This window comes from Heterocephalus glaber, unplaced genomic scaffold, assembly GCF_053883595.1.
Source record: "Heterocephalus glaber isolate CG9 unplaced genomic scaffold, H.glaber_assembly_v1.0 deba00001532, whole genome shotgun sequence".
In the NCBI taxonomy this organism is placed as follows: Eukaryota; Metazoa; Chordata; class Mammalia; order Rodentia; family Bathyergidae; genus Heterocephalus; species Heterocephalus glaber.
The window spans coordinates 31,747,013-31,761,497 of NW_028258330.1; the positions used below are offsets into that span (position 1 = coordinate 31,747,013).

A 14,485-nucleotide genomic window follows, 5' to 3' on the forward strand; every position below is an offset into this window, starting at 1 on the left:
GTCAGGTGTTGACAGTACCTGCCAATTCATGTTTTCGGATTTTTTTTATACATGATACTCACTAGAAACTGTGACACACCAAATAATTAAAATAATGATGGCGATGATGATGATTACCACAAAACTTGATAGAATATCGTGTAGAGAAATTGGAGTTGTCAATTTTGGTAGTTGAATCTAATTCAGTAGTTAATAAAGTTTTGGAGCCTTGATAGTTTGAATTATTTCCAGCTTTATTGTAATGAACTGTAATCATTGCTTTTAACATTTTGTCATGGAGAAAACATTTGAGTTGGCCGTTGAAAGATGGTTAAGATCTTGACACGGGAATATAATGACTAGAAAGAGGGGCATTCCAGATAGTGAGAAAAGTGTAAATGGGCTGGGGGTATTGATCAGTTAGTTGGCAGAGCACTTGCCTAATATGTGCAGGGCCCTGAATTCAGTCACTGGCTGTGCTAAAACAAAATATGGAAGTATTTGTTTTAGGAGAGGCTGTCTGGGTTACATAGGATAAGATAGCAGAAAATGAGAAAAACAGTGGTTTGATGCAAAACTGCTAAAAACTTTGTTTAAAGAAGTCTGAACTTGATTCTGAAAGGACTAAGCCATTGGAAATGGTAATTAGTAGCATGTACAATACAGAAAATGTTTCTATCTTGGATAATTGGATGAATCTTTACACTATTAATAAAGGTAATGAACTTAGAAAAGGATTGGGAATTCAGAATATGTGGTGATTTTAGACTATTGGCACATCCTTTTACCCTCTCTGTCCTGCAAACAGGATTAGTAATTTCTAAAATTTCATTCATTTTGAAGTTTCACTAATTCCATACAGTAGACTTTTCTTATCTACAGTTTTGCTTTTTGCAATTTTAATTGCCTTTGGTCAGCTGAAGTCCAAATACATGAAATGGAAAAATTCCAGAAATAAGCAATTCGTAAGCTGTAAATTGTATGTGATTCTGTGTACTGTGATGGAATCTAATCTGGGACTTGGGTCATCATTTTTTTCCAGGATATCCATGTTATATCCACCTTTTAGTCATTTAGAGTACCCATCTTAGTTATTCTCAGGTCATCAGTCACCATATTGCAGTGCTTATTTTCAAGTAACTCTTTATTTTACTTACTAATGGCCCCAACACTTAAAAGTAGTGATATTAGCAATTAGGAAATGACAAGTAAAAAGGTGAAAGTCCTCAACTTAAAAAGGAAAGTAGGGGGAATAAGATGCTGACACGTATGGTGTATTATTTTTAATCTCTCATTGCTCCTGATTTATGAGTAAAAACTATATCTTGGGTATGCTTGTATAGGAGAAAACATAGTATTCTAAGGTTTGGTACTGTCTGTGGTTTCAGGCATCCACTGAGGTGTTGGAATCTGCCCAAGGGGGGACTACTCATAAAACAGCAGAGCCCTTGTGATTTTGTTTAATAACCTATTATAATCACAGGCATTAAGAAACCTTTATTTCTAGAGCTTTCTGGAAATTACCACGTTATTTTCCCGGAGACAACGTTGGGAGTACCTGAAGTTTTTATTTAACAAAAAATTTAAACTTGAGTTTTCTGCTTTCCTTGAAAGGGTCATTAAATTCCCTTATTCTACAGCTTTGAAGTCCCTTTGCCTTCTCACAGAGATAGCCTGTAATCCTTGGCTGTGACCTGTGGGAGTCTGTTGCCTTGAGGAGGGGTCAGGTAGTTGGGCCATTAGTTGCTGCGTCCTATTCTCAGAATGTAAGGAGGCTCTGTTTACCCCGATAGTGCTTTTCTGCTTTGGAAAATAACCAAGTGTTCATGTGCATGACTCTGGAGCCATATTGCCAGAGTTGGGTGTGTTTTCTTGGGCAAGTTAATTAACCTTTCTGTGCCTCAGTTTCTACATCTATAAAATGGAGGTACCAGTTTTGTTATGGTGGTTAGATGTTTCAGATGAGTACTTAGTCCTGTTTCAATTGTCTGCTAAACATTTTTTTCTCTCTTTGTACTATGGATGTGAAGCCAGGGAGCCACCAGCCCACTCTGCCCTTTTGAAACAGAGTCTCATTAAGCTGCCTCATCTAGCCTTGAATTTGTAATTCTCCTCCCTCAGCCTCCCAAGTAGTTAGGATTACAGTTGTATGCCACCACGTCCTGGTTATAAATACTTTTTATTGGTGATAAAGGACACATTTAAATAGTTTCTCATAGATAGTATTCTAGCTTTCCAGAATATTTCCCAGGACTGAAGAGAAATAACTTTTCTCTCTTGTTTCCTGCTACCACTCCCCACTTCTTTTCTCTTACCTTCCTCCATGCCTTGGAGAAACTAATCAGCCTTTTCTGTTATCTGCTTAGCTCCAAGGTGAGTCACAGACAGACCAAAGGGCTTGCCATTGTCACCTTAAAGATAGTATAGGTTACTTTTCCTCTACATTATTATTAGTAGTAGAATGTAGCTAATTGAAGTATAAGACAGGCACAAACACTCTGGAAAGGTGGTTTTATTGTGATATGTTTTATCCAGAAGTGTTACCATTAAGAGGTTCTAAGAATGATTTTGTCTGTATTTTGGTCTTCAGTATATCTGAGACTAAACTTATTCTTAAGATGTATTTTTGGTATAATCTTTAAGTTCTTTCCTAAGTTAGTATTAAGTCTTTCTCCCTCTCCTTCCCTTTCGCTTTTCCCTTCCCCTTCCCCTTCCTCTTCCCCTTTCCGATTCGAAAGTCATCTGTTCTCCAGTGTTTAAACTGGCCAATATGGTAGCCTTCTGTTAAATTTAAAATGAGTTTTATGACTTTGCTATGTTATGTCTTTTGTATATGGAAAAGAAGCACAATCAGTATAGAGACAAGATGAGTGTTTCTCAAAAAAGGCGTATGAACTTTTCCTTTGCACTGGTTCTGTCATCTAACTGTCAACAGGAAAATGCAGCTTTAACCCTCTATCAAAGTTAAAGTAGTCTTAAGCCTTTTGGAACCAAGACATATGGTAGGAAATTTCAAATAATGAGTCAGCCCAACTGACCCCACATTAGCTTTATTCCCGACCACTAGCCAAGTCCTATTTCTGGTTTTCATGGCACAGTCTCACTTTGTCCCCTGTTAGTGCCTTTGCCACCTGTTTCAGGTAGATTCCTAGGAAATATTGGCTGAGGGGCTTGCTCTTTGCCAGGGTTATAGATGAGGGATTGGGCTACTAAGAAGAGTACTTTGTTCACTGTTTCTGGAGACAGGGACAGGAATAGCACCTAACAAATAGATGATTAACAGTGTGTTCCGAAGCCTAGTAGGGCTCCAAAGACCCAAATTTTTAACTGTCCCAAGTGGAAATGCCCTGTTCCACGAGTTGTCCTTAACGCTGAATAATTATCTGAGTTCAGCTAGCATATAAGTCCAAACCTGCTTTCTTACATCTAAACAGCTGTGATTGAGAAATCAAATAACAAATGGCGGTGAGTTGTGGGGAGAAAAAGGGACCCTTCTACATTGCTGGGAATGTAAACCTACAACCATTGCAGAAATCATTATGCATATTTCTCAAAAAACTAAAAGTAGGAATTCCATCAACTCAGCTACTTCCCTTCTAGGTGTCTTCTCAAAAGAATTAAATACACTATATTACAGTGTTAGATACAATACCCTTGTTTATAACAGCACAATTCAGAATAGCTACATCTTGGATTTGGCTTATATGCCCATCAACAGGTGAATAGATAAAGAAAATGATATTTATACACAATGAAGTACTAAAGAAGGATAAGCTTGAGTCGTTTGTAGGAAAATGGATGCACCCTGAGACCATAATGTTAAGTGAAATAAATCAGATACACAAGTTTAAATATTGCATGGCTTCTCTTATGTAAGAAACCCGAAGTATAAACAAAGGAAAATAAAGGATGAATAATAGGAAATGGGGAGATCTTTTATGAACGGGAAGGGGGACATACCAAGAGATGGAGGGAGAGGGAGTGAGAGGAGGGGGGAAGGAGATAAAAAAGAATTAATGTGTGTTGTGTACATGTACCAGCTCTCCATGAGGAATATAATCATTACGTACTGCAAACACGTAGTGTACTGGGAATTTTTTTTTTTTGGTACTGGGGATCAAACTCCAGACCTTGTGCTTGTGAGGCAGGTACGGTGCCACTGAGCTAAGTCCCTGGCCCTGTGTAGTGTACTAGTAAATTAAAATTGAAAAAGGAGAAAAATAAAGTCCATGTTAAAAAAAAAAAAAAGTAAACAGGAATAGAGGGGAATCAGTTCTTTTGCATTTGATCTTAGCCAAAAGGCCAAGAAGCGATGGGAATCAGTTCTTTTGGAAGTTGGTTTGGTAATGTCATCACATTCTGATCTTTGTGATTAAATATGGCCTATAAAGAGGGCTAGTACTCTAGCGAGAACCTTGCATTTTCTATATAGTTTTCCCTCTGGTTAGCAAGTAGAAGTATCAATGAACTCTTTGGTTTTCCTGGAGTATGGCAAACGATCTTGTTGCCTTGTCATTTGTTGATTCATTTTTTCTAATTTGTTTGTTAGGCAATGAAAATCAGAGAGAGGGATGTCTATACACTCATAGTTGCCTGTGCTGTGATTACAAAGCTGCCAGAAAGCCATGAAACGGACTTTCTAAGAATTAGTCTTTGAGAAAAAAAGAACAAGACCTTGGGGAGAGGTTCAATGAAAAGGAACATGGAGTCTGGGGCATCCCTGAACTTAGATCCCTGAATCAGCTATTTGTAGTTTCTTTTGAAGTAACCGCAAAAGTTTAATTGTTTCAGGTATCTAAGATCTCTATACAGAAAGTTTCTATTTGATGGTAAAATAGTTATGAACCTAACAAATGCTATGCATTTCTCTCTAGTACCAGTCTACCTTAAGTGATAGGTATCAGTTTAGTAGAATTGAAACGGTGTATATGTAGTGGGTTGGTTCAGTGTATCTGATGTGAACTTGGAAATAGAATAACTCAATTTTAATCCCAACTTCTCTTCCCTCTGACACTGTAACTTTGAGTAAGTCTCTTAACCACTGTCTTCTCATTTGTAAATTGATTTAAGGAGGAGTGTTGTGATAATTGAATGAAATAATGGATGTGAAAATACAAAGGACAATGCTTGCTTCTAGAGTGTAGGGTGGGTTGTTTGGTTTTCTTTATTTTTCCCTGTGCTTGTAAGGCGCTATATTTATTCATCAGTACGAATACAGTTGTTTCCAAATTTTTGTTTTCAGGTAAAAATTAAAGATAACTATTAGCTCTTAGAATTACTTTTTTTTTTTTAACTATAGTCCTTTTGTAATAGAATAGTAAGCTCATACATTTTGCTGGTAATATCAGAACTTTGTGCCTATAGTTGTGTTTGTGTTAACTCCTGAAGAATCAGTTCTGTTCTCAGCAACCATACTACTCACTATTCATTCTAAAGTTGGAGAAATTAGTAAGAACCAATAAATAAAAATGTTAACACAATTGGAAGCTTTTTTTAAAACCAAGCATAGTTTTTTTGATAAAACACCACATTTTGATAGACAAATGTTATGAGAGTACATTGAGTAGAGTGATGTCATACAAATGCCAAGAAAAGTCAGCACAGTGGGGAGACTTGCTCACCATTTGCCTCCAGCATTTCTGTCCTCTGAGTAAAAAAGTTTGTTCATGTAGAGATTTGTTATTTAGATGTATGGCACATATAAAGGCCTAATGAGAGCAATATAGAAGTAGGAGCATATAAACAAGGAAAAGTGGGCATTGTGGGGTTTTTTTTCCCTCCTAGTTTTGCCAGTTCCTGAATCTTTCCTTAACTTACAATACTATTTCTGCTAGTCCTCCACCCTCCTGCCTAGATTTCTTAGTTTCTGTTTATTTAAAACCCAGATGCCTGTCTCAAGTTGAGGCTTCTTCTGTGCATAGAGATGTGTGTGACAGTAGAACTCCTGATTCAGGTTCTGTGGCTTAACCTAATCCCATCATTTGTTTCTATTTTGGTTTTCTTTATGGATGCATGATCCTTCAGAACAAGTCCTTTAGAGCAAACTTCATGGGATATGAACATAACCTAATGAGTTCACTGCTAGTGAAGTCTGTTTTCTCATGCTATAGGTAACTAAAGTGACAGATGGGAAATTCAAATACATGGTAGGAAAGGCAAGAGCTGATTATGCCTAACAGACTAGAAGAAGCAGAGAGAACCCCTGGCACATAGAGATATTTTATATTTGACAAAGGAGCCAGAAACATACACTAGAGGAAAGATAGCCCTTTAATAAATGGTGCTGGGAAAATTGGATATCTACATTGCAGAAGATTGAATCTAGACCTACCTATCTTACTATGTACTAAACTAAACTCAAAATGGATCAGTGATCTAAATGTATGTTTTAGTTACTTTTCTCATTGCTGTAACAAAATACCCAACACTCACAAGTTAAAGGATGAAAGGTTTATATTGTCTCAAAGTTTATAGAGGTTTTAGTCCATAGCCAGCTGGCTCCAAGGCAAGGTGGCATGCCATGGGCATCAAGGAGGAGAAACATTGCATTGTGTGACAGACAGGAGCTTCCCTTTCCCTTTTATCCTGTTCAGGCTATGAGGCTTTTGGGTGGTGCCATCTACACCCAGAACTATGATAAATCAATTAGTGGGCTAATCCAGTATTGCGAACTCTTAATCCCAGTATCAAAGTTAGATCCAGCCACCTCCAAAAAGCCCCACCTATAACATACTTGAGGCTTTGGAGGAATATCTAGATACAAGCAATAATAATGTTAAAACAGAAACACTCAATCTGTTGGAAAGATAAAATAGGTACAACTCTTAAACACATAGTTGTAGGCAAGGACTTTCTGAACAGAATCTCAATGCCTTAAGAAATACTGAGAAACAACCACTAAGAACAAATTAAAAAGCTCCTGCACAGCAAAGGAAACAGAGTGAAGAGACAGTCTATAGAACGGGACAAAGTTTTGCCAGCTATTCCACTAACATCAAGAATATATAAAGAATAGAAAAAGGATTCCCCCTCCCCAAATAAATGAGCAATCAAAAAGAAATAGATACTTCTCAGAAGCAGTACAGATGGCCAAAAAAATACATGAAAAAATGCTCAACATTGCTGGCCATTAGAGAAATGTAAATTAAAACTACACTGAGATACGATCTTACCCCAGAAAGAATTGCTATCACCCAAAAATTTATTAATAACAAATGCTAGCAAGAGAAAAAGGAATTCTTCTACTACATTGTTGATGGGAGAGTAAACTAATACAACCTCTGTGGAAATCAGTGTGGAGGTTTCTTAAAAAAACAAAAGTAGAAATTTCATTTGATCCAGCTATCCCCTTCCTAGCTACCTTCCAAAAGAATTAAAATCATACTACAGGGATACATGCATATCCATGTTCATTGCAACACAATTTATAATAGCTAGATCTTGGAAACAGTAGTATACAATGTGTCCATTAACAGATGAATGGATAAAGAAAATGTATTTATACACAATGGAGTGCTATGCTACCATAAAGATAAACTTGAGGCTTTCTTAGGTAAATGGATGCAACTTGAGAACATAATGTTTAAGTGAAATAACTCAGACACACAAGCTCAAAGATCGCATGGTTTCTCTTATATAACGTTATACACACAAATACACACAAAGAGCAAAATGGAGAGATAAATAGGGAGAAGTTTACTTCTCCAAAATACATATTCCATTATTTTAAAAATTTTTCAATACATAGGCTAATTTCTTTTATTTATCTTAGTTTATTAAATTAAAGTTTATTTATCTTAGTTTATTAAAAAGAAAATTTGTGTTACTAAGTTTTTTATAATAATTTTTTTGGTTTATGTTTTGTACTGAATAACTGGTTGAAAGATAATGATATACAGTGTAATAACTATTTGGTTATGAAAATTTGTATAATTTTTTCATAAAATAAAAAGAAAAAAGTATTTAAAAGAAAAAAAAAGAGCAGATCCTAGCTACAGGTCTGACCTAACAGTCTCAATCAGTAGGAGTTGCTGTCTAGCCCTCCTATATAGGGTGCACCCCTACTTCAAAGCATTTATATTTGATCTCCCTTTTGTTTACTTGTGAAAAGCATAGTGCAGCGAGCAAGGCTCATTAACTGCTACCCCTACTGCACAGTAGAAAACTATCATGCACAGGTGTTTTGCCACCTTAAACTATAGGTTGTGATTTTTGCTTCTTATACCTTTGCCCATGCCCATATTTTTGTGTAGTTGGGACCATTTTATGTACTCTTCTTTCTTTCTATGTCATAAATACTTTTATGTATATTTGTAGTACAGATTATAGAATTTGATAATATCATTGTTTTTCTTCTCATTAGTCATTTTGGTTATATGGAGTTTTTTGGATTTTTCTTTTGTTTTTTGTCTTGCTATTTTGGGAAGCACCAAAATAGATGTCTTTATATGTAACACTGTTTCCCTAAGAGAAATTTCCACAAGCTAGATCCTACATAAATGCTATGATCATCTCAATGACTCTTGCCTTATAATGTCATGTTTTGCTTTCTAAAGGAGCATTGCCTTTTGACAGTGCTACTGGTATGATCACACATACCCTTTGAAAAGCAAGACTTTAACATTTAGCGTAGAACTTCTCCTTATTTTCAGATATGTCTTTTCTTAGGAGGAAAGGACCATGTAAGATACATAAGCCCCCTCTAGAAGTAACTAGCTTTTTCTAATTAAAGCTAGAAGGAAACATTCATTGTGTTGGACTACTCACCCACAAAGCTTTGGTGTCATTATATATGTGATATTTTTTAAGTCTAGCACAGAGCCGTCGAATACATTTTTGGTGAGTTGGTTTTAACCCCCTGATATCAAATATGAATACTCAAGCTTTCATTGTTTGTTTGTTTTTCTGGTAGAATGTTGTGGAAATAAAACTGACCTTGCTGTATATTCTTAGTCGTTTTGTGTGTTGGAGGGGCACTGGGACTTGAACCCAGAACTTCATGCATTTTAATAATGTTCCACCAGTGAGGTATATCCCCAGCTCTTTTTATTTTATTTTGAGACAGGATCTTGCTCTGAGTTGCCCGGGCTGGCCTTCAGTTTGTGATCCCCTTGCCTTAACCTCCAGAGTAGTTGAGATTACAAACACACCCCACTGGCCTTGGTCACTTTTAAAAGATGTTCAATTATGCTTAGAATGACCCATGTTTCTCTGTTTGGTTCCTGTGCGAAAATAAAAAACAAGATAAAATCCGATATAGCCAGTAGCTCCTACTTGAACTTTTTGTCAAGACTGTTTCTTTTAAAGCATTATAAGTTTCCGTGGTTCATGTTATCTTAGGAATCTTGTGAGTTGATCTTGTGAAATGAATCCTTATGGTCCTTCCTGTGGGCTAACTCTTGTTTCTTATTTTTCACAGTGAACATAAAGATTCTGAAAAAAAACACAAAGAGAAAGAAAAAACCAAACACAAAGATGGAAGCTCAGAAAAGCATAAAGACAAACACAAAGACAGAGACAAGGAAAAACGGAAGGAGGAAAAGGTACAGAACTTTCCAATGGGAGGGAAAGAATGAGATGTATTTCTACTTTTTTGAAAAGCAAGTATGAAAGTACGTTGATTGCATAGTAAGATCCCTTAATCTTGGAATCTATCGAGAGACTTGAGCCAGCCTGTTTTAAATTATGAAAACCAGGCCACGCGTGGTGGTGCATGACTTATCTCAGCTACTCGGGAGGCTGAGGCAGGAAGATTGCAAGTTTCAGGCCAGCCTGGGTAACTTAGACACTGTATCAAAAAACAAAAACAACAAAAGACCTCTATGAAAACCAAGTTAATTACGACCATGTTTCTCGCAGTACAAATCTATCCATAATATTAGTTTATATTGCTAGTAGATGAATTGAGAGTATAGGATTTCTAGAGATACCAGTTTTCATTATTAGGAAAAATAAATTCTGTTTTAGGGATAAGGCTTAAAGCTTGTTGGTCTTTCTTTTGTTTGTTTTTGTTTTTGTTTTTGGTACCTGGGATCAAACTTGGGTCCTTGCACTTGCGCAGCAGGCGGCGAAACCACTGAGCTAAATCCCCAACCCTGTTGGTCTTCTTTTGATTGAAAAATTGAAGGTTCTTCTAGAGTGAAAATTTGAGCTTATGAAGAAGTCATATTGATACTTGGTAAATTCAGACACTAGAGTAGGGAACGCGGTAAATGGGTTCCTGTTTCCCATCCTTCCCTGAGGGAGCCATCAGTATATGTTTTGTATCTTTATCTCTATGTATATTCATGTGTGTGTGTAGATTCCTTTCTGTGTATGTATGAAGATTTTTGACAGACCTAGAGTTTCTGACAGGTCTAAAAAATAGAAAGTTGAGAGCTGGAAAAATTAGTATACTTGCCTAAATCAGAGATGGCAGCAAATAGACTATTCTCTTTTGTTCATTCTTAGTTTTTGGTTCCTCTCTGTACTGCCAATGGCAGATGCTTGAGTAGTGGAATATATTTATTTGGGGGAAGAGCCGTGCCATTATTTAAAGTTAACAAGTTATAGTTTTTTTGGTTTTTGTTTTCTGGTACCAGGGATCAAATTCAGGACCTTGCCCTTGCGAGGCAGGCATGGTGCCACTGAGCTACACCCCCAGCCCATAAGTTACAGTTTTTAAGAGAAATCTTTCTTCATTGAGTAATTTCACTCAGAAGAATTGTCAGAAATGAATCTTGGAAAAATGTCAAAATCCTTAGTTCACCTGTTCAGTTTTGCTAACAAGAGCCAGCCTAGGATCAAGGTGCTCCAAGAGTTGGTGCTAAATATGCTCATATAAGATAAGACATTTCTTTAGATTTAGTCCTTTCAAGGTACTAATCAGTTGGTGTTTTATCTTTCAGGTTAGAGCCTCTGGGGATGCAAAAATAAAGAAGGAGAAGGAAAATGGCTTCTCTAGGTAAACTTCCACTGTTTCATTTGCTTCTCTTTCTCTGGGTGCCAGTAGGCCCACTGTCTATGTAGTAGTAGTATCCGAGCTTACCCAAAACATACCAAACCTGGCTACTTTGATGGTTCCTAGGAAGCTGGCAGTGAGAGGACTTGATTGAAGCCAACTTGAATATTTTTAGAATGCTGGTTAGTGGGACTGACCAGCATATTTTGCAGAAGGTTATTTTGAGTAAAGAAGGTTGACAAGGTGAGACTTTTAAAAATTGAAATATATGTAGCTCGGGGCTGGGCATTTAGCTCAGTGGTTCCGCCGCCTGCCTCACAAGCGCAAGGACCCAAGTTCTATCCCCAGTACCAAAAAAAAGAAATATACATAGCTCAGAAATTACCACCTTAAAGTGTACAGCTTATTGGTTTTTAGTATACTATATTGACAAGTCAACCTCCTTCCTGTTTGATTCAGTAGTGTTTTTATCACTCTGCAGTGGAACTCATTAGTAGCAATTAAATAGTTTCCTGAAAAATTACCTCCTCTGAATTCCTCCTTTAAGTAATATTATGAGGCTCACACACAGAATCTTATGTGACCTACATTTATGGATAGGTATAGATATAGGTAGAAATATGTTGTGTTCTACAAGGAGAGGAAAATGTTCACAATACAGAGATTACTACTAGTTTTACTCTTCTGTTTTCGTCATCAGCCTCAACTCTGTTTGGTTTGATAGTTTTGAAAACTGTGCCATATACTGTGGGAGCTTTGGCCAAGGTGAAGCAGGTGCCCTCTTCTGGCGTGTTTTCTAACTGTTCTAGGAATGCAGAATAATAAAAGCAAGGAAGCATTTGTGGTTCTAATTGCCCTGGAAAGTCTGATTTCTTAAAGTGACTGAGATGGGGTGGCTAATAATCTCCCAAAAGGCTGCCTAGGACTTTCACTAAACTAAGAAACAAATAGATTCTTTATATTTAGTGTGCAGTCATGGGATCATTTTCAGATTTTCTGATTTAAAAGTTTAAGAACATATCCTTCTAGGCTTTGGTCTCTATTCACTTTACTAGTCTTTTTGCTAACTTGTGTACATGTGTCTTTCTAGAGAATTCAGATGCTTCACTGGAATGTAGTTTTCTGGTAAATTGTAGTATTTCTTCCTTCAGGTCTTGTGACCCTTCCCACATGGTTTTTTTTTGGTGTTTTGTTTTTTTGGGCTTTTTTGGTACCGGGGATCAAACTTGGGACCTTGCACTTGCCAGGCAGGCAGGCGGTAGAAACACTGAGCTAAATCCCCGGCCCAAGGTTGCTTTCTTTCTGGACTTTCAGGGCTTTGTTGGTGTTTGGGTGTTTTGGGACGCTTAGCTTTAGAAGTAGTATACTAAAATAAGGAGAGCTAATCTTTTTAAATAATTGCATTCTGTCACAGGCAAAGGGATCAGTATGCTTTTGGGCAGAAGGGGTGGATATATTGTCTATTCTTGAGACTGTGTATGTACATATTTTGAGACAGTCTCAATGCTTGTCCCTTAGGCCCTCTCCTTCATAGATGGCATCTTCATGTAGGGTACCCATTCCCTGTACTGAATTCAAGAAATGAGGTTCTGAAGAGATGTGCTAGGCCAAGAAACATTCTGACACTGAAAAACTGGTCTCGGGTGTTTGTTGTTTAGTTTTTCTATTCCTTCTTTTTTGATCAAAACAAGTGTCTAAAAGGACCATCTTTTTATATTCAGAAGGTAAAATCTTAATGACAATAGTAGGTAGGCACTACTCTGTATATAAAGTAAAACCTAAGCAGGAAGGTGAATGACTAGATGTGTTTTAGACTTCACTTTGGCCTGGGCCTTCTTATTAAGTATACACCCTGCTTTTGTTATAATCTTGTCAACTTGGTTATTTTTCTATGTATCTGGATTATTGCCAGATTTTTGGAATTTTGAGGTACCAAGCTTGGGAAGTCATTATTCTCCTTTAAAAACTGTATTTTAGCTTTGGATTGCTAGACCAATTAGTTCAGATCATTTGTGGCACCACATCCCTAACATAAGTCAAGAAAACAATTTGGTTTATTTCTGTGATAGTTTGTTAAAGGTAGCTAAGATACAGTGGAAAATAATATTGACTTAGAATGAAGAGTTCTGTTCCCAAATCCTGATGTTGCCCATTTATCTGTAAAATGAGAACAGTAGTATTACCTACTTCATTGGGTTATAGTTAAGAATTAAGTAAGAAAAAGTGCTTGTGAGAAATCCTTATAGTTCATAATATGTACATTTGTTATCCTTATTTTAGCTTCTTTCAGTGAAATGAGGTATACTCATTTTGTATTATTTAATATTATGTAGATGTTCTAGCATTCAGTAACTAGCACTTTTTTTTATTAGCCCACCACGAATTAAAGATGAACCTGAAGATGATGGCTATTTTGCTCCTCCTCCTAAAGAGGATCTAAAACCATTGAAGAGACCTCGAGACGAGGATGAGTAAGTATTTCTTCATACCTTGACTTTTGAAAACAAGTGTTTAGGGAATAAATGTGATGTATATCTGTGATATATAGAAAAAAATGAATTAATTGGCTTTTATTTATTTGGAATTTATGATTAATGGACTGGTTGACTGACTCTGAATTATCAAAATGGAGCTTGCTAAGCAAATAATTAGTATACCTGAGGTTTGTATGGAATTTAAGTTTTTCTTAATTTTTTTTTAAAAGGCAGGGCCTATTGTAGAAATTTCAAATAATAAAGAATTCATAAACTATTTAAGTTACTTTCTCATCACCTGTACTACAGATGAATTTCTTCTAGGGATCTCTCCCTTTCAATATATTCTAAGTGAAGTTTCAGTCTGCTCTCAAAATAGTTATTTAAGACTTACATATACATCTTTTCCATATAATTAGTGAGATTAAGTTCTTTTCATTAGTTTGTCTTATATAATTTATAATGCTGTAGGAATCTGCAGAGGATTTTTGGGGGGCCAGAGTACCAGGGATCGAACTTAGGACTTTGCACTTGCGAGGCAGGGCAGGCGGTGGAACCACTGAACTAAATGCCTGGCCCTGCAGAGGATTTTTGATAGAATGTGGGTAGAAAGGGAAAAGGGAAATACTTAGTAAACTCAGGTCAGAATTTTTTTTTGCTCCTCTTTCCAGCAATTACTGTGTGGTAATCATTGTGCTATGCATTTGGTTTCCATACTTTTGTCTTGTATATCTATAGTAGAACCTGTATATTGACTTCTGTATATATTCCACCCCACCATTTCACTCCCAGGCCTGTATATAGTATCAGTTGTTTTGTTCTGAGTTTTCATTATTGGTTCTTGGTTTGGCTGCCTTCACTGTTTCATTCCTCTTCCTCCTGATCATAGAATGCCCAGCCAAGAACAGCAGTCTCACCCGTCACAGAGGCTTCCAATAGCTTGGAGCTCCTAATCCTTTGGATGAGATCTCCTGAGTCATAAATGAATTAATTGCATATTCATATTCTCCTTTCTAGTGCTGATTACAAACCTAAGAAAATTAAAACAGAAGATACCAAGAAGGAGAAAAAACGAAAACTAGAGGAAGAGGAG

The 14,485-nt window shown here is 36.6% G+C and overlaps 1 protein-coding gene across 1 annotated transcript in view; it reads left to right on the top strand.

The window, feature by feature from the left end:
• The window catches only part of Top1 (DNA topoisomerase I), an 88,714-nt gene that overhangs the window by 34,322 nt on the left and 39,907 nt on the right, over window positions 1–14,485 (top strand). The window contains exons 5-8 of the mRNA XM_004874029.4: window positions 9,398–9,521; window positions 10,866–10,921; window positions 13,291–13,389; window positions 14,410–14,485. Of these exons, the coding sequence (XP_004874086.2) occupies window positions 9,398–9,521; window positions 10,866–10,921; window positions 13,291–13,389; window positions 14,410–14,485 (355 nt within the window). The remainder of the gene's footprint in view (window positions 1–9,397; window positions 9,522–10,865; window positions 10,922–13,290; window positions 13,390–14,409) is intronic.